This window comes from Nannospalax galili, unplaced genomic scaffold, assembly GCF_000622305.1.
Source record: "Nannospalax galili isolate Female #2095 unplaced genomic scaffold, S.galili_v1.0 scaffold332, whole genome shotgun sequence".
Lineage (NCBI taxonomy): Eukaryota > Metazoa > Chordata > Mammalia > Rodentia > Spalacidae > Nannospalax > Nannospalax galili.
In genome coordinates, this window is record NW_008333794.1 from 1,544,092 (window position 1) to 1,567,868 (window position 23,777).

General features: G+C 50.6%; 1 protein-coding gene across 2 annotated transcripts in view; it reads left to right on the top strand.

The window, feature by feature from the left end:
- Positions 1–23,101, top strand: part of Mgll (monoglyceride lipase) — a 102,734-nt gene extending 79,633 nt beyond the window's left edge. For both annotated transcript variants that reach the window (XM_008828562.3, XM_008828561.3), the window contains exons 6-8: positions 9,572–9,661; positions 18,146–18,361; positions 20,399–23,101. In XM_008828562.3, coding sequence (XP_008826784.1) covers positions 9,572–9,661; positions 18,146–18,361; positions 20,399–20,524 — 432 coding nt within the window. In that variant the 3' untranslated portion in view covers positions 20,525–23,101. The remainder of the gene's footprint in view (positions 1–9,571; positions 9,662–18,145; positions 18,362–20,398) is intronic.
- The last annotated feature ends 676 nt before the right edge of the window (positions 23,102–23,777 follow it).

Sequence of the window (23,777 nt, forward strand, 5' to 3'; positions counted from 1 at the left end):
AGGACCATAACATCATGGAAGGGTACGAGGGGTATGGCCTACTCAGTGTCTGTTATGATGGCTGTTATTCTGTGAGGTGAGGCCAAGGTAGTCCAAAGCTCTTTTCTAAGCAGACTAAGTGGGACAGGGGGTGGAGGGGAAGGCTCCAGCACATTCTTGTGGCCTCATGGAGACCTGTGTCAGGCAGCTACATAGTGTCAGACAAGGAAAGGGCCAGGACTGGTATACTGGGGGCAGGGACACAGAGGCTTGGAAGGAAGACATTGACCAAGATCAACTCTGGAGTGGTGGCTGTGAAGCCCACTGGGATTGTCTCATTATAAAAGAAAATGGATGTTTTTCCCTTAGAGAAAAGCTGCAGGGCCTTTCAGATAAAGTGCACTGGCAGGACACAGCAGCTGCGCCCAGAGGAGGACCACCAAGGTCTCCCCCCAGCATCCTATGGGTGGGGCTCCATGGAGGACCAGCAGCTGCAGGACTGCTGGGCACGGCCCTTGCCGTGACCTTTCGGGCCTGGTGCTAATAGATCACCTTGTCAAATCAAGAGCTGGAGTCTGGGGGGTGGGGGGGTACAAAGCACAGGTCTCCTCTGATTAACTAAAACAAATTAGATTTCCCTAGCCCTGCCGAGGGCTGGCCCTACCTCACGTCTGTTGCTGCCTCTGGCCTTCAGCCTATGTTGACTTTGACTGGCAGAGCCCCTGACTTTTTGGTGCACCTGCCTGGGACACTCTGCTGCTCTCCACACATGGCCTAATCTTCAGACAGGCTCCCTCAGAAAGGATTACAAGTCTTTTTTTTTTCCAATATAATTTTAAATGCTGAAAAATAATTAGTAGAATTCAAAACTGAAATGATGAAAAATGGTATGAAAAAAAGCCTGCCTAGGGGAGGGGGCCGCAGCCAGCCGTGCTGTCAGAGATAGCATTCTAGTCAGCACACACACACACACACACACACACACACACACACACACACCACGATTGTTCTTTCCACAGATGGGGGGATGCTTCACGTGCATTGGGGGCCTTCTTCCTTTCACTGGACTGCTTGTTCTTTGAGGAGTTTGCTTTCATTTTGTCATTTTTCTTGAGCTGTATGTCTTGGTGGTCTTTACCCCATCAAAATCTAAAAAAGGTCCCTTCTGTAGACAAGTCCTGGTTTAAAGTTCCCTGAAGGTTGAACTTCAGCCCATTTCCAATTGCTTAGCCTCACAGATGGAGTGGCTATTTGCTGCCTGTTCCCTCCTGTGCTCTGGGAAAGAAAGTGGGGGTAGGGTTAAGGGGCAGGGAGATTGAGGGGCGAAGGAGGCAGGGGATGGGGTTTGATGTTGGGGGTGGGGGTGGAAGGAGCTTCCCCATGATGCCCTGAGAATGGTCCCAGAGCCACGTGGAGTCCCAAGCTCATTCAACAGGGGCTGATGGGCAGCTTGGTGGTGGGCACTGGCCTCTAGTATGTGAACGTGGGACACAGAGTCTTCACATGCACATGGGTGTGCAAAGGTGACCAGCCATGCCCCTGGAATGGAAGGCTGCCCAGTCATCCCCCCCCAATTTTATCACCATCTGCTTCTTACATTGAGGCTCCATTTGGACAAACTGGGATATATTTAGCCTAGGGGAGAGACTGAGGACAAAGGCAGCAGTGCCCAGCACTCTGCTGAGAAAGTAGTTTCACAAGGAAAGTGGCAGCAACAGAAATTTAGAAACTAAAATTGCAGGGAACAAGTCTGGGCTGCTTATCAGCTCCTGGCTGCCCCCCCCCCCACCGCATACTTTCACATCAGTTTCTTGGCCTGTGCTTGTCAGTGATATCTCTGAGGGTGGGCAGCAGGTTGCAGAGCCCCTTCTTTCTCTGGGAACCTCGCGGGAGACAAAACTGTGCAAGAGCTGGGCTGGGGTTGTGCCCACCAGGAGCATCATCAGCGGGAATGCTCTTTCTGCTGAGGTCCCTGGGATCCTGGGCAGGGCTTTACAACACCCCATTCCCAGCCCAACTGTGGCCCTAGCTGAGGTGTGGAGAGGGACTATCATTAGGATACCTGGCTCTGAGTCAGGGCATGCACTGCTTCCTTCCAACACCACCTGCAAGGACAGGAAATGACGCCCAATTCTTAGGCCAGGAAATGAGATCATTTCTTTCTTGGGGTCAGCTTGAGCACTTCCTGAGCCAGTGAGCACTGGGTTACCCCCTTTCACCCTAAAACATGCCCAAGGTCAGCTTCCTGTGGCCGGATCCATCTGGATATCATGAACCATTGTCACTGGACTCCAGAGGACTCAGGGCGTCAGGGACTGGAGGGGTTAAGCGGTGGGAGACTTCAGGTGAGCTCTGTCAGGAGCCCAGCCCCCACCAGCTATGGGCCTGTACTGGCTGCAGGGGCAGCCACTATGACAGGGTGTGTGTAATTTCCCTTTGGTCTCACAGGCACCTGTGCTCTCTAAGACTTGCATTTCACATTCCCAGACCTGTAACTCAGAAAGCAAGCTCTCTACCCAAAGAGTCCCCACAGCATACTTAGGGAGCCCCTGCATGGAAAAGCATAGGACACTTCTACTGCCCAGCTGCGTAGAGGAATACATTCCCACCCAGGAAAATCTGAAGTGACCCCAAAGAGCCTTGCTGATGTGTCCATCCCACCACCCCAGTCATAACACTGCCCCCACAAAAGGAGTGGATTCCTGGTCTCCTGTGTGCAAGTCAGCTTGTATGAACCACATTAGAAGGTACAGACAGTAATTACCTTTCATGGCAAGTCCTTCACTAGCAGAACCTTAAAAATGATCAGAGGAGCCATTAAGACCTTTTGGATCAATAAAGGCATTTAAGTGTGTCTCTACTGTTTACAGTGACAGGCACTGCAGTTGATTTCTCTACTGTTTACAGTGAGAGGCACTGCAGTTGATTCAGAACCATCCCCAGGGTGTGACAGGGATCAAGGTGCGGGGGGGCACATACACACACACACACACACATACTCACTCACATCCCATGCCTCAGTTGTTGAAGAGGTTTTCTGTTTATAGAGTTTGCCTCAGTGATGGCAAAGCTTTGGATCACAGAGCTGGGTGCTGGGTACACACCTGTCATCTCAGCATTCGAGAAGTAGACACAGGAGGATGGTGAGTTCAAGGCCAGCCTAGGCTACAGTGTGAGACCCTGTCTCAAAGAACAACACAAAAGCTGCAGGTCAAAGACTTTTCCTATAGTCTCCATTTTGAGTTCTGTTTTGTGTCCTCATTCAGCTGACCAGCAAGAACTGACTGAGTTTCTCTTCTGGGACAGAAGCCAGAAAGGGAGTAAAGAACCAGCTCCATAGGGGTTAGTCTTGGGTAACTCCCCAGGAATCCTTGAGGCTGGGTTTGCCATTCCCATTTTACAAATGAAGAAGTAGGGTTCCATATGCTCCAACTATATACCACTCCAACTATACCACTCCTATAATGAATACAACTTACCCAGAGGAATCTAAATCAGCTTATCACAGAGACACCTGGATACCCAGGCTTACTGCTGCACTGGTCACAGCAGCCCAGGTATAGAACTAGCCTAGATGCCCATCAACAGATGATGGATAGAGAAAATGCTGTGTGGGACTGGAGAGATGGCTCAGCAGTTAAGAGCACTGGCTGGTCTTGTAGAGGACCTGGGTTCAGTTCCCAGCACCCACATGGCAGCTAACAACTGTTCATAACTCCAGTTCCTGGGGATCTGACACCTTCTTTTGTCCTCTATGGGCCTTACATGACATAGGTACACTTTCATACATACAGGCAAAACACTCATACCCATAAAAAATAAAAATAAATAAATAAATAAATAAAAAGAAAATGCTGTGTATGCACAATGGAGTTTTCCTCAGCTACAGAGAAGAACAAAATTATGTAATTTGTAGGAAAATGGACAGAATTGAAGCTCATTGTGTTAAATGTAAAAATCCAGACCCAGAAGATAAATCTCTTTTCTCATAGGTAAAACTTAGATCTCTCACACACACACACACACACACACACACACATCCACATGCACACACACTAACACACATACACACAAAAGCACACATATAGTTAACACACATACACACATACATATACACATGTAACACATACCACACACAACATGAAATCAGAAAGGGGACCATTTGGAAAAGGAAGAGGACTAGCAGGAAAAGGCCTAGGGGCAGGAGAGAAAAATGGAGTGGATATGGGCCAAGCACATGGCATATGTGAATGAAAATGTCTATAAAACCCATCTTTTGTATAATGAATATTTGCTAATACATGTAATTAAAATTTGCTAAATAAAAACAGGATCACTGACTCTCAAGGATTTAGATCCTGAGCCTGTGTGTGTGTGTGTGTGTGTGTGTGTGTGTGTGTGTATTGTATTTTTTTGGAGAAAGGATCTCACTACATATCCTTGACTGGCCTAGAACTCGCTATATGGATGAGACTGGCTTTGAATTCACAGGAATTCATCTCTGTGTGCCTCCTCTGTTTTCTCCATATCATTGTGGTGCTCCCAAGGTTGGGCCTGACTTGCCTGTTGGAGTTGTGGGGAGAATAGGCAGCTCAACTCAGCAATGGGGCCCCAAGAGGGTTCTTCTTCCTGAGCTGGACCCAAGGCTGTCTCCACACCCTACAGGAAAACTGGATGACCTTGAAAAGCTTTGTGGAAAAGGCAACGCAAATGACCAAGGCATGGATCCCATATGTGTTCCAGCTGGGGGTGAGCACACCCCACCTTTGGTCTGTCCTGGGAATCAAGAGCATGGTGTGGTGCTATGGCAAGCTGAGAGACATGATCCATCTGGGTGGCCTTGACCCCTCACTTTGTTGATTGTGGGATCTGCCCTGGTGCTGTTCTCATTGCCTTCTGACCACTGATGGTTGTTCAGCCTTTCTGTCTTTTCTCCTTCCATCCTTTCCTGCCTCATGCCATAATCTAGCCTTAAAAGAATGGTGGGGAAGGGCCTCCTTCAGATGCTCCGGTGTCCAGCCCTCAGGAACAGCCGTTTCCCTTAGTTTGTTGGAGGAAGCAAATACTGAAACACCTACATTTCTTCAAGCCATTTTGTTGTCATCAAAAGATTTGCCCCCACCCAAGTGGGTCCTGTTAGAAATGCAACTTAGAATGTACTACACAGGTTTAGAAAGAGCTAGATGTCAGGGCTGGGCAACATCCGAGCCTGTTCAGCAGCAGGTGTTGGAATACAGCTCCTACTCTGCCTGACTACTGAGGTCATCGAGGAGCTTCCAGGCAGGATTTCCAGGGTCCTACCTTGGGCCAGGGATGTCAAAGCCTCTCAGGGTGGCCTGGTGAGAGGCCAGAGCATCAGTGGACAATGGACTGCCAGCCCCTCAGTTGTTACCTGCCTTAGTTTCTTTTCCTGTTGCTGTGATAAACTATCTACACAAAAGCAACCTAAAAGAGAAAGGGTTTATTTAGCTCACAATTCCAGGTTATAGCCACTCATACCTGGGAAGTCACAACAGCAGGAGCCTGAGGGAGCTGTGACATTGTGTCTGTAGTCAGGCAGAGAGCACGGAATACTTGCTTATGCTCATCTCATCTCTATTTCATGCAGTCCAGGATCCTGGCCAGGCAATGGCCCCCACCCACAGTGGATAGGTCTCCCCGCCTCAATTAAAGCAATCAAGACAATCCCCATCAGACACATCCAGAGGCCCATCTCATAGACGATTCAACATTCTGTCAAAGTGACAGTTAACACTCACCATCACATCACCATACACATCAACTCCTGTCTTTCACAGTTTTCCCTTCCATATTTGTCCAAAAATAGGGCATCTGCCCTAGGCCTTGTCCTGTCCCTCTCTGGGGTTGGTTTATACCAAGGTCTCCCAAACCCCTGGCATACTGAGACCCTTCTATTCTCTGGGTGGCGTCCCCTGAGACACACTAACAAAAGGCTGTGTCCCTGCAGTCCTCTGTGAGTGGGCAGCCAGTCCTGTTGCTGGGATACCAGTATCTTCATCTACATAGCCAGCACTGGACATTCATTGTTAGGGGCTAGTGCTTAGTGGTATGCCTCCCCACCCCAATCCTCAAGGCTAGGATAGAAAATCCAGGGCAGCTGGGTGTGGTGGCAAACACCTTTAATCCCAGCACACAGGAAGCAGAGACAGGCAGATCTCTGTGAGGCCAGCCTGGTCTTCATAGCAAGTTCCAGGCCAGCTGGGGCTACAGGGAGACCCCATCTTAAAAAGAGAGAGAGAGAGAGAGAGAGAGAGAGAGAGAGAGAGAGAGAGAGAGAGAGAGAGAGAGAGAGAGAGAGAGAGAGAGAGAGAGAGAGAGAGAGAGAGAGAGAGAGAGAGAGAGAGAGAGAGAGAGAGAGAGAGAGAGAGAGAGAGAGAGAGGGGAAGGAAGGAAGGAAGGAAGAAAGAAAGAAAGAAAGAAAGAAAGAAAAGAAAAGAAAAGAAAAGAAAAGAAAAAAAGAAAAGAAAATCCAGGGCAACAGTTGCCCTGTGTGAATATGGTGGCACCAAGTATTCAGACAGCCACGTGGTCCCCATCCAGGCCCGGTGTGTTCCCAACACATTTCCCCCCTGAGCTTTAGGCCACTGTGGATGGAGAGTAGTCACCAGGATGCGACTCTCTGTATTGGAAAGGGAGGTGAGGCTGCAGCCTGTGTGGAAACAGCCCCTGGCAGTGCTCATTTTGTAAAGCAACTTGTCTAGGAAGTTATTTGCCCTCTCCTCCCACCCTCTGCCTCTTTTTTAAAAGCTTCCCTTGTCTACCCAAATGCCCTCTTGTTAATGAAAGAAGAAGACAGCTGATGTGAGAGGCCGGACCCACTTTCACTGTAACCCTCTCCTGGGGGCAGATGCCCTTGGCACTGTAACCCCTCTTCTCAGCCTCTGTGAAACTAGAAATGGCTCCAGCCATCCAAGTTCATGACCCCAACCCCTGAACCTCAGCATCTGCTTGGGAGCCCAGGGTGGAAGCCATGGAACCTCAGGACATCAGTGCTTTGATGTGAGAAGTGCTAGCAGCAGGTGTGTCTTTGTGCAATGACTGATCCTGAACAGGACAAGTACCTCTGTGCCAGGGCCACATGGAATCAGGTGATCAATGGCAAGAGATGGAACTGGGGGTGGCTCCAATGAAATGGAGCAGGAGCTGTGCAGTCCTCCTCCTCCTCTGTTGCAGGGCCAGTACTGAGGCTGTCTCTATCCCTCTGCCTCATTATACCGCTGCCTCACTGTTCCTCTCAGACTGTCTCCCATGAATGCTGCTGAGAAAGCTAGTATTTCTCACAAATGGTCAACCACAGCAGCCATGGATGCTCCCTGTGGTGACACGGTAGACAATCAATTGCACAGCAATGGCTTTGCAATATGTAGCTGTTCCCTGGCTTGTGGATATGGAATTGGGAATGGGCAGAAAGTCAGCCATGTCCTAGAGGCTGCACCGGGCTCTGCAGGCAGACAGGCATAGTGCCTAGGACACTAGCATCAGCACACCCATCCTCCAGTGGCCTGGGAACTTGCCACAGTTCTTCTAAGAGTAGCAGGAAAAGGCTGGCCAATCTAGCCCTTGCATGGATAGAGGAGCCATGGCAAAGATTTATCGCAGGAACCATGGCAGAAAGCTGGGGAAGAAGTTGTGGAGAACAACAGAGTGTCTGGAAGCCAGTTCCACAGAATTTCATGATGTCCATGAAGATTTTCCTGTAGCAATGCTGCTCTTTGACTCTAGTGCTCCAGGGAATCGAGGCCTTGGACAGCCTCCTGCTGCAGTCAGAGTCCAGTAAAGGCCACAGGACCATAACCCACAGCCTCCCTGTGCTTACCCACTCTTTTTCCTTCATCTTTAGATTTTATAACTTTTGAAAGCACAGCTCCCAAATCCAGAACTCGGGCTCCCAAGGAAGCACCTGATTCTTTGACATTACTGACACTCTATTTGGCTTTGAAAATGCCCAGTGTTTGTCAATGCTCCCAGCTCCTGAGCCCTTCTCTTTCCACCTGTGGGCAGAGCTACTCCATAAAGCCCAGCTTTTGCATATCACATACAGACATTCCATGTCTGCCCCAAGTGGCTCTACACTGTGTATCTGCCCGGTGCCCCTCAGGGTACTCTACATTGGTCTGTCCAGCACTGGGGTCCAAGGCTCAGTGCCACTCTGGCACACTAGCAGCAACAGCAGCACAAGTGAGATTTGTTTACATAGACACCAAGGCCAGGGGGCAATGAGCTACAAAGGCTCAGACAGGAGTTGCTAGTCCCTCCCCTTTGGGGGCAAGTGAGCTGACTGTGTGGTGCTCAGAATAGGCTCAGACACATGGTCCTTTAGGCCTTACTCTGCCTGGTCCCTGGTGACTGACAATGAGGACAGAGGAGGTGAGGTGGCTAAAGGAGTTACTGGCTGCTGTGGTTTTTGTCAGAGGGAAGTCTTTGAGCTCTCAGGTGCTTTGATTGAGAGATGGACCCAGAAAAGGAGGGAGAGAGTATAGGCTACAAGGCATAAAGAACAGACATGTCTTCATGCAGCCCCTGCTGCCTATGAGGTGCCGAGCCTCCATTGTTGCATATGCTAAACAAGGGTTAAGTTTCACTCCCAGAATTCAGTAATATTAAAAAACAAGGCACATAGCACCAACCCCCTCAAACCCCTCTCCGTGCCACGAGCAGTCCATGTGCCATTAAAGGACCAGACTGTGTGCCGAGCCCCCTCCATGCCTCCTAAGAACCCCCTCACCTCCTAAGAACTCACCTCTTGCCAGCTCCCATGGTTCTCATTTCAGCATTTCACAGCTCACTTTTGAAATAGCATCTTTCACCTCAAGTGTCTACACATTCACAGAAATGAAAGCAGCCTCTCTTGGAAGGCAGACTTGTGAGGTCAGATCCAAACTCCAGGAAGGGGGATGGGTTGGGCCGAGACCCAGGTTAGGTTCATGTTTACTGAATACATATAAAGCACCTGCTGTGTGTCCAACTTTTTTACACAGGGTGTTGTTAACCTTCCCATGGTTCTCTTGGGGAATTGACAGGTTCCCCATTAACAGCTGTGTCTACAGAGGCTCAGCATTGTGGTCACAGTCTATGTTCCTGGCCCACAGAATGGGAATCAGATGTGGGACACTGTTCCTCTAGTTCAGGCTGATGATGATTTCTTTCTGCTGTGGTAGAACACAAGATACCAGTGATTCTTTCAGATCCAAGCTGTCTTGCTCCCGCACTCATTCACAGTCAATGCAATGATTCTACCCCTCCTGTATCGTTTTGGTGCCTTGAGGAAGGGCCATGTCCAAGGGTGTAGCTTCATCAGTGGCTCTCACAACTAATTCACAATTACATCTGACATGTGATTGTATCTACGTAGAATCCACAGCAGGTGGAAAACAGACCTGACAGTCCTGCCAGCAGGCTGCCCAGGGCCAGGCCATGGACTGAGCTGGTGAAGTGCAGAGCTGCATCCTGGGTTCTGAGTATCAACGCACAACGCTCAATTTGGGTGTGGCCTCCTCGCCTGCTTGCTGTGCGCTGTCCCTCCAGATTGGATGGCTCACAGTCTTGACTCCTGTTTTGCCTTCCTGCCCAGGTCCTTGCTGCTAAAGTGCTCAATCTTGTCCTGCCAAACATGTCCCTGGGGCCCATCGACTCCAGCGTGCTCTCTCGGAATAAATCAGAGGTGAGTCTTTGGGCAGAACTAGTAGTGCTCAGAAGTGAGCAGGTGAATGCAGCAGCCCCAGGGGACCTGAGTTTGGCCCTGTCTTTGTCACTCTGCTGCCCTTTCATAGAGAGATGGCATGACAGAGGCATAAGGGAATGGGAGGTTTTGTCCTTAGCTTAGAGGTTAACCAGAAAGGTTGAGAGTCTGAGCTCCACTTCGGGCAACCTGAGAGCTCGTCAGAGAATGTGCTCGATGGAGAAGTCGGGTCTCTTTGGTTGCAAGTAACAGAAACCCAAGTCAAAAGGGTGTATGGGACTGAAGAGATGGTTCAGAGTGCTTTCTGCTCTCACAAAGGACCTGCGTTCAGTTCCCAGCACCCACCTTGGGAGGCTCACAACCACCTGTAACTCCAACTCCAGGGAATCTAGCACCTTCTTTTAGCCTCCACGGGCATATATATACACATGCACATTCACACACACACGAACATGCACACACACACACACACACACACACCCCAAAATTTTTTTTTATTTATAAAAAGAAATATAAAAGAGGGAATTTATTGGTAACTAGAACTAAAGGCTTCAGGGCACAGCTAGATCAGGGGTTCAAATTCTGGGTCAGAACCTGTCCTTGCTGTCTCTCCCCAACTCTCAGCACCCCTGCTTGACTTTATTCCCAGTTAGGCTTTTCTCAAGTAAAAACAAAGAAGTCATGAGCCTCATTATCTGCATAACTTAAGTGTGCAAAGACACCACCTCTCCTGCAGAAGTCCTAGGCCGACTCTGGTTGGCTGATGTATAGGCCAGGGATCTGTCCAGGAAATGGGTGGAGCTAGCCCTACCCAGAGACTAGACTGAGAAAGAGTAAGGTGGGTGCCTAGATAGTGGTACCAAGAAGGACAGACCCATATTACAGGTGTGTGAACAGACCATCCCAAGAACCTGCTGGAGTGGACAGGTTGCACATTTGAGGCAGTGTCCCTGGGCATGTGGATATAGCAGAATTACCCTTACAACTAAGCAAATCGATTTGCTGTCTTCTGCCTCAGTTTCCCTTCTTGCCTTGAGAGCTTGAAACCAATGACTCACAGGCTCCTTAAGGCCCTGGGACCCCCCAGTGGGGACTCTGACATTCCAGTGGCCTGGTCTGCTTCTCTAGGCAGAGAGATTCTGACTTCCTAGTGAGGTTTCACCCAGGGGGCACATCTGGGGAAATGCCCCTATCACACAAGATGGAGGCTTGCTGGGTAAAGAGTGCCTGTGAGGCTAGTGTGTAGGAGCCAGGCAAGAGGCTAGGGTATAGCTCTGTGATGGAAAGCCTAGCTCACAGGAAGCCCTGGATTCCATTCCTAGCATGATAAGAAAAACCAAAATGCAGGCTTTGGGAGGGGGAAATGTGGAAGGCCTGAGGACATTAGATCCAGGGAGCCTCCCATCCTGGCTTAAAATTTTAATAACAGTTTTGTTCTGAAACTCATAATTCCTCCCAAACCCACATGCTGGGGCCATATTTAGCTTACCAGGGGCTGTCTTGTGTGGCCCTAGTCTTTCTGAATGACTAAACCTCAACCTCACTGCCCAGGTGAGGAGAATGAGGCTCAGAAAGGGTGAGTAACTGCCCAGTGTTGCACAGCCTGTCAGGGGCAGAACTGGGCTGTTAGCCAACTTGGGTAGGCGCCTCTTTGCAGCTGCTGTATCAGGGATTAAAACATCTTGCGCTTGCTGTGCTGGGTCATACAGCCCATGTCAGGGGGCCTTTGCTCTGTGGACAGTGTCTACTTTGGGAGAGGAGTTCTATGGAAGACAGAGACTCCTTCACTTGCCCGCATCCAGGTTATCTCTCTTCCCACCAAAAAAGGGAAGAGGAAGAAACAGGAAATAAATTATTCTAAACCCCTCTGTTAAAAACAGCAAATTAATACAGGGCATGGTGGCAGAGGCAGCCAGATCACTGTGAGATCGAGGCCATCCTGGTCTACATAGTGAGTTCCAGAGAGATTAGCTGGTCATGGTGGCACATGCCTTTAATCCTAGCTCTTGTGAGGCAGAGGCAAACAGATCTCTGAGATCAAGTCCAGCCTGGTCTTCAGAGCAAATTCTAGGCCAACTGGGCAGCTGGGGCTACAGGGAGACCCCACCTCAAAAAATAAAAAGAGCCAGTAAATAATAAGGGGACTTCCTTCTTCAAAGATCTTATGGAGAGTTGGGAGGTGCTATGAATGGCAGCTCCCAGGTTCTGGGGCTACACTCCTCTGCTGCCACTGTGTCCTCCTCATCACCCACCAGTCAGATAATACAGGTCATTTAGAGATACTGAGATGTCTGCATAAGAGGGACACAGGACCAGAGGTGCTGGGCAGCTGAAGACTCCAGTGGTCAGGGGGATGCTAGAGCCACAAACATTCCTCTGCAGATCTGCCTTCTCCCCATCCCCTGCTGCCCCTGGACTCTGCCTTTGAACCTGTGCTGAGCATTAAAAATAGCTGTTCTGCTGAGAGAAATGTGCTCAGAAGAGGTGCTGCCCAGCAGTGCACAGCAGGAATCTCCAGGCTCATCTTTAGCTGACACATTTCCCATGGAACCCTGCAGCTATAAAAGCCTCAAAACACCAAGCAACGATGACGTTTCCCTAATGAGCTGGCCAATGCAGGACTGTGGCGGCCTCTGCAGCCAGAGTGGGAGGGTGTAACCAACTGCTAGAAGGCCAGGAGGTGGGGCCTAGGGAAGCAGAGGCTCCCTGCTGGATGACAACAGGGAGATGTTTGCTTAGGTTTGCCTTGGCACAGCCCTCTCAAAAGCAGCTTTATTGTCTTCACACCATCCAGACACCATAGCCCTTCTGGTCTCAGGGTAACCTATAAGTCAGTCTTTACTATAGGCATTTGAAGTTGTGGAAGCTTGAGCCCAGAGAGGGCAAGTCACTCACCCAACAACACACAGCCAGTTAGTGAAGATTTGAGCCCAGGTTCATCTCTGGCTCTAACACACTGGGAACAAAGACATGGTTATCTGTGCAGACAAACACAGCTCTCACCTCAGAGGGAACAAGAAATGGTTTATTCTGGGGCCAATTATGAGTGGTCATGAGCCAGAAACACAGATTCAGGTTATTCCAAATCCCATGTTCCAATATGGTAGCAGTGTCATGAAAAAAAAAAAAAAAAAAAAAAAAAAAAAAAAAAAAAAAAAAAAAAAAGTAACAGAACAAAGAAAGTTACAAATCAAGAGACTTCAGATCCATTGTTGGAAACCTCAGGTAAGCAGGTTACAGCAAACCGGGGAAACCTCTGCTATAGGTCTTGAATGCTGGGGACACTCTTAGCCTTTGGATTGGTGGGAGCTAGTGGTCTGTTTATACATTCCAAAAAGATTTGCCTAATAGTCATAATATGCATGTTAGGTCACACACAAAAGTAGATAATGCATTTGAGGGCTAAGATGGCCCAAGGTAATTTGGCTCTGGACCTGCAACATCCCAGCTTTCCACAAGCACTGAAGTTTTAATTAGTCAACCACCCTTGTAGGACATTTAACATAGGCTCTTTTCTGGGAACTTCACTGAACAGGGTCCTTGATGAGAACACATATTCATTCTACCCCCAGCAGCAGGGTTTTCAAAACACTGAGTAGATAGACCCCCCTCCCATCTGAGAGCTGCCAGTGAGTTTGGGAGAGTTCTCTGATCAAGGACACAGGAGGTAGCTGACTGTCTTCTCAGGCCCAGTGACTTACAAGCAGATACACTGTGCACCCAGAGCCCCCAGCTGGCCTCTCGTTGGCCTTTGCACAGGGGAGAAGCAAGAGAGACCCACCTGGTGCCAAACACACCCTTCATTGGAACCTGGGACCGTGGGCATGTCCCCACCCCTATTTGCAGGTGGTTGTGGTTCAGTTTTCTGGAAAAATCTCTGCTCTATATAACTACCCAAGTTGGTTCTCACACAGAAAGGTGCCACCACCAGGGAGCCAGAAGGAATGACCAGCTTAGCTTCTAGTAGATTCTGTGGTGAGTGTGTGTCATCAGTGTCCAGTGTCAGAGTTTAGGGCCCCCTTCCTGTTCCTGCCTGTCCCCAGCAACCATTCCCCACCTCCACCCAGTGGCTGGGTTTAGGCCTCTCTCCACCCCAACACACGACCATGTGACTACACAGCCCAGTGTTGGGAAGCTTGGCCACATAGAGGCCTTTCATTATCTGCAGCAAAAGACAAGCCTGGCCACTCTCTGTACCCAGGACATCACCTGCCATGGAGTCCCCTCCAAACCAAAGCTGTGAGCTTTCTGAAAAACTTGGTTTTCCCAGCTGCCGCCATTGTGCATTTTCCGTCTGTCTGGGTATTATATTGCCCACAGGATGCCTATGGATCTGAGGCAGCAAAAGTTGACCTAGGCCCTAAAAAGACCTCTCCAAGCCTCGATCTCCCCATAAAGCAGTAGCAGTAGTGCCTATATCGTGCCCTGCTGTGAAGGTGAAGCAAGAACAAAAGTACTGAACACAGTGCCCAGCACCAAGGTGAACACTCTGTGTGTTAGTTCAACCTTACTGACTGAAGGTGCCATTGCAGTTTATCATGGAACAGTTTTGTGAAAAACAGGTCGAGATCTCACTGCAGGGGCCATGTCTGGGTTGTGCTAAAGACTGAGGCTTTGTGTGGTTCTGAATGTGAGTGTGAAGTTTCTTGCCAAGGAGGCCCAGCAGGCAGCCCCTAACTGGTGGGTTAAACCTCACTGTGCCTCAAGGTTGGAACTAGGAAAGACACCAAGACTCAGAGCAAGGCAGGGGCATGTTCCTAGTCTGTGTAACTAAACTGAAAGGGAATTATAGAGCCCTCCCCTGCTGGAAAAATAAATCGTGGAGGCCCCCTACTGAGGAAATAGAGGCACAGACAAGGTCAGGGCTTTCTCTCAGCCCTGAAAAAGACATGCAGCCTCGGCCAGTGGCAACTCCCCAAATGCCACCCATCTGGAGCCAAGACATGATACTTATACACAGGTCCATGGCTGGGCTTCTGTTTTCTGGACCAGGCCCCTGGCCTCTGTGCTCAGCTCTCATCTGATGGGACAGCCTGGTTCAAATAAAGTGGAGGGTTGGGGCAGGAGAGTCAAGAGGCAAGCCTAAGATATGTTGTTACCTGTCTTTAAATTCTTGTCTTGAGGGACAGGGGAAATGGCTCAACAGTTAAGAGCACTTGATGTGCAAGCATGAGAGACCTGAGTTCAAATTCTCTCACATCCATATAAAGAGCCAGGGTGTGGTTGCATACCCATCTGTAACCCCAGCACTATGGGGTGTGGAGACAGGAGCATCATTGGGGCTGGCTGGTCACCAGTTCTACCTCCAGGGTCAATGAAGAAATCCTGCCTCAAGGGAATAAGGCAGAAAGTGATTGAACGGGACACCCAGCTTCCTCTTCCTCCTCTTCCTCCTCTCTCTCTCTCTCTCTCTCTCTCTCTCTCTCTCTCTCTCAGCTATTTTCTTGAGATCACTGTGAGTCATATGCAACTGTAAGAGATAATACAAAGATCTCACATACCCATCACTCTGCTTCTCCCAACAGGAGGATACCCAAGCCAGGTGTTGACCCTGTATAACCACAGTCACTTCCCACCCATGCTCACCCCATCCTTAGCCCTGTTAACTATGAACATCAAATTACAAGAGAGTGAGAGGTGGGCTAGCCAAGTGCAGCTTTTACCTAGCCATGCCTGAGACCTGGCTTCCACCCCTACAGCCACAAAGAAGAAAGGCCAGACTAGGCCAGAATTGCTACTTGAGGAAGGATTTGGGCCTCCCTCAGTTTCCCCACAGTACAGCCCTCCCAGTCCTTCTTTGCATAGTTTACCACTGCCCTGGTCCCTCTTTGTATAGTCTACCTTTGCACCTCCCTCCCTCCTGTCCTGGCTGTGGTTCTATCCCTGGCTATCCTTTCCTTTCCCTAGAAAAGGCTATTATGTACCCAGGGTCTGTGTGACCAGGACATTGTAACAAAGAACAGGAAGTGACTGGGGTCATGGAGCAATTACACTCAGGAGCAGACCCCTCAGAGACCTGACCTGCTAAGATGCTCTGAGGAAGCAGGGTAAAGCCTCTGGAAGGATACGGACAGGAGACAGAGGACAGCAGGTGAACTGGAGCCCACATGGCCATCATCCCCTGAGCCTGGAGGAGACCAATCTAGATGCAACATGAATGTTATCTAGGAGCAGCAGAGCCTCAGAGAAGAAGGCTCCCTCCTCTGCCCCATGCCTTCCCAGAATCAGGACACCCATCCTGTTTTGGATACATCCAGAGATGACCCATGCCTCAGTGGTTCCCTAGAGAGTAAAGCAGTTCTTTTTGGTAATTTTTTTTATGTGTATGAGTGTTATGGCTACATGTATATAAGTGTATCTGTATCATTCAATGCCCACAGAGGTCAGAAGAGGGCGTTGCATCCCCTGGAACTGGAGTTACAGATGGTTGTTAGCTGCCATGTGGATGCTGGAATTCAAATCTGGGTCTTCTGCAAGAGCAGCCAGTGCTCTTAGCTGCTGAGCCATCTCTCCAGCCTGCTAGCCAGTTCTTTTACTTGCCTCTTATTGGCCAGGATGTGGTCATATGACCACATCTAGCTACAAGAGCAGCTGAGATGTATATTCTACCTGGGAAGTTATGCACCCTGTCCAATACCAAGGGCTCCCCAGTGGAGAACAGGAGTTGGGATATTAATAGCAATGGGCCGTGCCCACAGTTTCTTTACCTGTGTCACATGGATAATAAGAGCCAGGCCTATTGGGGGCTGCTGTACCTGTGACTCAGACATCAGCTGCTGTTTCTGCTTTACAGTGGGGTCCCCAATAGTGCTACCCGGCACCAAGCTGGACCCAGGGTGTACTTGTGATAGGTGGCACAGCCATTGTAGTCACTCTCACTGTTGCTACCAGAACTTGGCTAACACCAAGGTTGTTCTGGAGGCCCCACAGCTCTCTTCCAAGCAAGGCTCCTGCAGACTCTGAAGGAGATCCATGGTGGCCTAGGCCCATGGCCAGATCTCCCCACACCACCCCTGCACTGCCCTGCCAGTCTTGATTCCTCTCTTGGACTGCAGAACAGATGGCCTGGCCCTGTGGGGTTTGCACCAGCTCAGCTGCAGGAAGTGGCTAATCCGTCTAGTGCAGCTCATCACAAATGGCCAGCTTGATGAGGCTCAGTCCTGCCTAGCATGGGAAGGAATCCAGGATGGCAGGGTAACTGCAGGACAAACTGTCCCCACTAGCATGGATATGGAACTCTGGCCAGGCTTTTGGAGGGGTGGCAGGAGAAGGGGGTGAGCCTAAGTCAGAGACCATGGACCCCACAGCCTCCAGTCCAGAAACCCTCAGTGTCTCTCACCCTAACCCACCATATGACTGTCCCCAACCTGCTCAGAGCCTATCTAATAGAGAAGTAAGCAAACAGTGTTACAGTTTCACACCTACCCTAGAAGCTTTTCATCTAGACTGTGAGGCAGAAATCCCTTCTCAGGCTGCAGATTGGGGCAGTGCTCCCCCGGACCAAGGAGGTCAAGGGCAGAGTGACTCTGACCAAGGAGGACGAAGACAGTGGATGGTCAACTCAGAGCTTCTATCATGAGTGTGGACTCTGGGTCTGGCTGGCTGCTGTTAAAGAAGGAGGATTCAGCCTCTGGGTGCATCCTTTGGAGATGCAGAGGTGGCTGTGAGCTGCAGGCCTGGCCTTGGGCCTCCCTCCTTCCAAAGTTGCTGGGGGGCTTCCTCCACTGATGCAGGCTTTCCATACTATACAGGGTTCCTCTGCAACCTACCTAGACAATGTGGAGTTGTGAGTGAGAAGAGAGTGGGGAGACACCAACACCCTCAGTGCTACTCTTCAGTGAAATAATCCAAGCAAATGGCATGACGGTCTTGTATTTTGTTTTTTTATAATTTTTTTTTCACTATGCAACCCAGTCTGGCCTTGAACTTGACTGTCTCCTGCTTTGAAATCCCAAGAGCATGCATGGCAAAGGTGCTGTCTATTTTTTTGAAATCCATTTTAATGCCGGAAATTGTCTGTAGGCTTATATGTAGACAGCCAGCCTTTCATATCCTTGGGCTCTGCATGGGAGGATCCAAGCAGCCATTCCTTATCTGCCCCACACAGTACAGCTCATCAGCCATCTCCATTGTATTGACCATGGTCTAAGCCTGATTGAAGCATTTGGAGGGTGTGTGTACTCTATGTAGACACTACACCATGTTCATGCTACAGAAGGGACCTGCTCACTGCAGACAAGTATCTTTGAGGGTCCTGGACCCACTCCCCCATGTATGCTGAGGCAGGGATCAGTAGGAGGTGTCAAACCTGAGAGCAAAGGTGCTGGGCACAGTTCAGACTCACGTTCTCCAGGAGCTGAACCCACTGTCAACTTCTGCAACCCACCCCAGACCAAGTACTTAAACAGAAAGTATGTAGGACATCCCATTGGGAGCCCAGGTACTAATAGGACCTCCTTCCCTCAGGTCGACCTTTATGACTCGGACCCCCTCATCTGCCGCGCAGGAGTGAAGGTTTGCTTTGGCATCCAGCTGCTGAACGCAGTCTCCCGGGTAGAGCGCGCGATGCCCAGGCTGACGCTGCCCTTCCTGCTGCTGCAGGGCTCGGCTGACCGGCTGTGTGACAGCAAAGGGGCCTACCTGCTCATGGACTCCTCCCAGAGCCAGGACAAGACGCTCAAGGTGAGGAGCAGGAAGCATCACCCTGAGGGTGGGTCTTAGGGATCAGGCCAGCCTGACTGGGAAGTAAAGACAAGGAGCCAGAGGCAAATGTGAGTTCTGATAGCACATGGATCCCCAACCTATCACCTCCCAGAAATGAGCCTCAACAGAGGAAGAGAACCGTCAGATGGCCTGGGCAAGAAAAGGGTGGGCAGCAGGTAAATAAAATTACATAGAGATTGGTTGTGTCTAGGCTGTAGGGACATCTGCAGTACCCAGTGCCCTCTGTACCACCTGCCACAGCTCAGGGTGCACAAGCCTAGGGGCTCAGGACACACAGGAGCTGTTGGGTCAGGGAGTGCAGGTGCTGGAGCACTTAGCTGAGTCTAGTCTGCCGGAGTATCTGGAGGCCCTGCGGACAGGCCACAGCTTGATCATGTGGTATGTTAGACACAAGGAACAGCCGGGGTGTCCCCCAGTGGCTTTCAAGACATTGAACTGGGAAGCATCCCAGATGAGGAGGTGAGCCCCTGCTAGGCACCAGTCAGACACTGTGTGAGCCTGAAACAGGCATACCCACCGTGTGGCCCACATGGTTGGACTCCTCAACTGGGCTGTGTTATCTGTCAGGATTCTGGGCTACATCCTCCCTACGTTATAAAAACAGCAGGTGGCTAGGTGTGGTAGCATATGCCTTTAATCCCAGTGCTCAAGAAGCAGAGGCAAGCAGATCTCTGTGAGTTTGAGGCCAGCTTGGTCTACATAGTGAGTTCCAGGCTAGCCAGGACTACATAGTGAGACCCTGTCCCCCCCCAAAACAAACAAAGTCAGTAGGTGACTCTTCAAACTCCTCACCAAGGAAGTAGTAGAGTCGGAATTTGAGCTGAGATCCTTGCACGTGAGTCCACAGTCACTCTCCAGTCCTCACTGCATTGGCAGAGTCTTATATCTTTGTAAACTGTCAAGGGCTTTCTTGCATCATTTCTGGGAGAGAGAGGCAGAAGAGGCAGGAGGACAGGTAGGTTAATAGGTGCAAATGTGGTTAGGTGGCAGGCTATGTCCTGGTGCTTTGCAGCACAAGAGCTTGCTGCAAGTCGGTAGTTCACTGAATATTTCAAAATAGAAGAGGCATGTTGAAGAAGCGAGTTGTTGGGGTGATAGATACACTGGATAGCTCTAAAAAGCAACGAAGGATGCCTTGGGGTTTGGGCCTGTAACAGTGAGGGGGCTGCAGTGCCCCCCTCTGAGATAGGGGACCCCAGGAGACACTCAGGGAAAACAGTCCTTTCCTTATAAGACTCTGGATAAGAATCCCCTCAGATACCAGAGATGGCTGAGAAATCTTAAGGCTAAGATAAGTGGACAGTCAGCACACCCATACGAGGCTGACTGGAGGAAAGGCCATCAACCACATAGTGGGTGAGTTAGTGATGAATTAGGGTTAGGTTGCTGGGGTTGTAGGAGCCACCAGTGAGGGAGGAAGCCAAACAGGAGAGGTCAGAGCCATGGTGTGTTAGAGGGCCACTGTTCAGCCTCTAGGCACTCCTGGAGCATCAGAGATATTTGAGCATCAAGTATCCCCCAGCATGGCAAATGAGATCCCTGGGGGCCCTGCTGAGGGCAGCTGCTATGGGTTGGGAGAGTGAAGGATTATTGAAAGGTGGGGGGTGAAGATAGAGAGAATTCCTGGCAAGAAGGTTCTGGGTATCTAGGCTGCACTAATAGCTGGAGAGCAGTGTGGGCAGCCAGGAATGCCCAGGCCATTGCAAAGCTGCAAATTGTCTGATCAGAAGGTGCTGGCCTGGCTGGAGCCAAGCAGAGATGACACACACCCGCTGACTCAACTACCCAGGAACCTGAGAGGGAAGGATGGCTTGAGGCTAGGAGTTTAAGGCCAGCCTGGGCACCATGGCAAGATCCCACCTGGAAAAAGAAAGGCAGATGGGGATACTGGGAATGAGTGTCGGGTATGCAGGGGGAACTTGGGAGTGTAACATCATGTGCCTGTCCCTTGCCTAGCCCCACATACTTCTGACGTCCTGTCTCTCCTGATTGCAGATATATGAAGGTGCCTACCATGTTCTCCACAAAGAGCTCCCAGAAGTGACCAACTCTGTCTTCCATGAAATAAACATGTGGGTCTCTCACAGGACAGCAGCAGCAGGAGTCGGGTGCCCACCCTGAATGTACTGGCCAGGAGATCAGCTCGCAGTCTGGGAGAAGCAGGCAGAGGAAGGGCAGCATTAGCTGGCTCAAAAAAAAAAAAAAATCACAAATTGAAGGAAACCCTAGTGCAATTTACTTTAAAAACAACAAAAAAGATAATCTGCCATATAAAAGGCTATTGGCTACTGAATCTACTACTGTAAAGGGGTAGGCACTTTATAAGAGAGACTTTTCTACACAGGGACTGTGCTGAAGTGTCCTTTGAATAAAAGCACAGCCTCTGCCCACCTCTCCCAGCTCCTGCGGAGTTCAGGGACTCCCCTGTGTCCTGTGTCCCAACCTGCAATAATCAGCGGCCTCTTTCCTCCTGCCACAGTGCTCTCTCTTTCACTGGCCATTGTGATGAGGTGGCCTCTGTCCCTAGAGCTAGCTCCACAGCAGGCTCACGTGCCCCTCCCAGGCACTTCCTCAAAATGGGCAAGCCACCCAGTGACTTGGTTGGTGACCTCTCAGCTGAAGCCAGGCTGGGGGAAGGGAGGATGGCCCTGAATAGTGCACAGCAGGGGACCCTGGCTCTTCTCCCAATACCCTTGGCCCCTGCAAGGAATTTGGTAGCCCACAGCATGCTGTTTGTATTCAGAAAGCCACCTCTCCCCACATCACTACTGAGGAGGGAGGCTCTGAGAAGAAGTATCTAATATATACTGTATATTCTAAAGCAGAATCTGTATTGGAACTGGGTGGGGCCAGGGCAGCTTAGGGAGAACTGTTACACAGAGCTGGCCTACCAAGGATCCCAGCCCCTAAGATGGGACTAGCTGGCCTTTCCTGCGGAGAGGGCTCAGTGTTCCTTCTGCTCTTGGAGGGAATGTGGAAAACTGAACTTCGTCCCCAGGCCTGAACTGTCCCTCTGCCCAGAGTCACTAGTTGTTGCTTAGCTACCTCTGGTGGCAGGAGAGACTCCCAAGCAGGCACGGTGCTTGCCGCCTGCCCAGGGAAGCACATAGCACTCAGTGACCACGCACAGGCAGGAACCACAGCTGTCAGCACCCCAACCCAGGCTACAGCAGGATGGCCCAGCCAGGCCTCTCAGAGGGTGCCCTGGCAGCAGCGAGGTCCATCCTCTCAGGTGCCATCCGGAGGCCTGCTTTAGGCCTCCCTTAGCGCCAGCAATAACCAGGTCTCACAGTCTTCTTGGAGCACTTTCATCTTTCCAGTGGGCCTTGCTGTTACCTCAGGAGTCTAGTTAGTGCACATAGGACCCTAGGAAGGGACGTTCCCACCAGGGAGAGCCACTTAGGCCTTGATCCTCTAGGAAGGTACAATCCAGGGCCCCAGGGTCTCAGAGGAGGCTACTGCCAACCCAGGCCCTGTCCTTTCTGGGCTTATTCTGGGTTCTGAGGAGAACCCTCTGCCCTTTCTCCAGTAACCCTGACCGTGGCAGTCAGGAGCTGGCCACTTACTATAGGTCATAAGGTCACTGTACCCTCAGCAGGGGCCAAGCACCCCATGCAGGGCAGGCAGAGCCCAAGAGCTGCCCACCCAGAGTACCCACTTAGTTCTGATTTTCTTTAGAACAGAAAACTGTAAAAACAAAATTTTTAAAGTGCACTAAGAGGGATGGTCAGTGCTCCAGGCTTCCCAGTGAGCCCCAGGCAGTAGCAAACAGATGCTGGGGTGCTTCTGCTCTCCATTAGGAAAAACAGAACCCCACCGAACCCAGAGCTACAACTCTCACCAGGAGCCACCACCCAGGGCCACTCCCAGAAGCACGTGCTGTCAACGCCATCTTCCAAATCGAAGGGCAGCACCTGGACTGGTCTCTTTCATGCACTTCATTTACAGAGACACGTGTCTGGTTAAAAGAGTCACTGACACTAAAAAGAAAAAAATCTGAAATTGGGACTGCCTTGTGAAATCTGAACAGGGCACAGAGACATGAACGTGCCATATCCTTCCATGGCAGAATCAGGGCCAGCGCAGGGCCCTGTCAGTGGACAGCTGGGCCAGCCTCATGGAGGCCATCTGTAGGTAATCAGGCTGGGCTTCAAAGTCACATTATCACAGGAGTGCAGAGGAATGGAGGTAGAAAGGATTCTAGAACGCACAAGGCTCGGCCTGGAGATGGAGAGATAAAGGTGGGAGCCAGAGGAGGCTCCAGAGAGCAATGGGGGATGGGGACCCCAAGCCCAGTATGACTACAGTACCTTCTCTAGCAACTTAAAGGTGATGGGTTCCTGTGGGATGGGTTGCCTGAAAGCTTTTTTAGGAAAGGGCGCCACCTGCAGGCAGTGAGGTTCTCAACCACTAAACCCCAGTTCCTCCACCACGCCGCCCCCTCCTCAGCTTCTGGGTGAACTGGAGACCACCACAGGAACAGTGAGGATGCTCTGGTACCACAGGGCTCTGCTCACATCCTGCCTACGGGCTTACACCCTGCTTTCTCTCCTGATGGCTGACATAACCTAATTCCCAGTGCCACTGTGTTCAGTCACTCCCCATGTATACTCTGAGCGGGGAACCTGTATCTGCTTAAAACTACTAAAGGAACTGATGTGCACTACAGCTAACCCTAATAAACCAGATGCTTTCGGAGTGCCCTGTGTCTGTCTGCCTGGCCTCTCATCCCACCTGACAACCCTCTTGCTAGGACCGCAGGCTGTGCTGGAAGTGGTGTGGAGTCACTCGCCAGGCAGCTGACATGAAACTCAGCAGTCCTTCCAGACTCACGTGGATGAGTGAATCTTACCTTCTGTCCATGCTTCAGGAGGCCTGGCTGGGGCACAGACTCATTCCTGCAGCCTCCCTCCTGCACTCGGAAGGACTCTAGCACTGTCAACAGCTCACTGCCTCCCTTGCTGTCCAATCAGGTGCCAGACATGGCCAAACCCCATCTTTACCCACGTTTGCTCCCCATGACTATGGTTAGTTCAGTCTCCTTGTTGCTGGTGTCTAAGTACCTCTCCTTGCTCCCTACATCCTCCTGACCTAGTATCTCTGCCCTCGAAGTATCTTCAAAGTCACACTGGCCCATTTGCCCCAGAACTGCCACCATAACTGCTGGGAAACAGCAGCCCCCTCAGGGATCCCTGCCAGGCCAGTTTCCACAGAGAGGCCAGGAGTGAAGCCTCCCTCAGCAGAGGCCTCCCATGGCTACATCTCATTAAAGGCCAAGTTCCCACTAAGGCCTGTAGCTCCTGAGCCGCCATCTCCATCACTGACAGCCCTCCTACACACATATACCTGTCTCTGCCTTCTCCCCTGGTTCCAT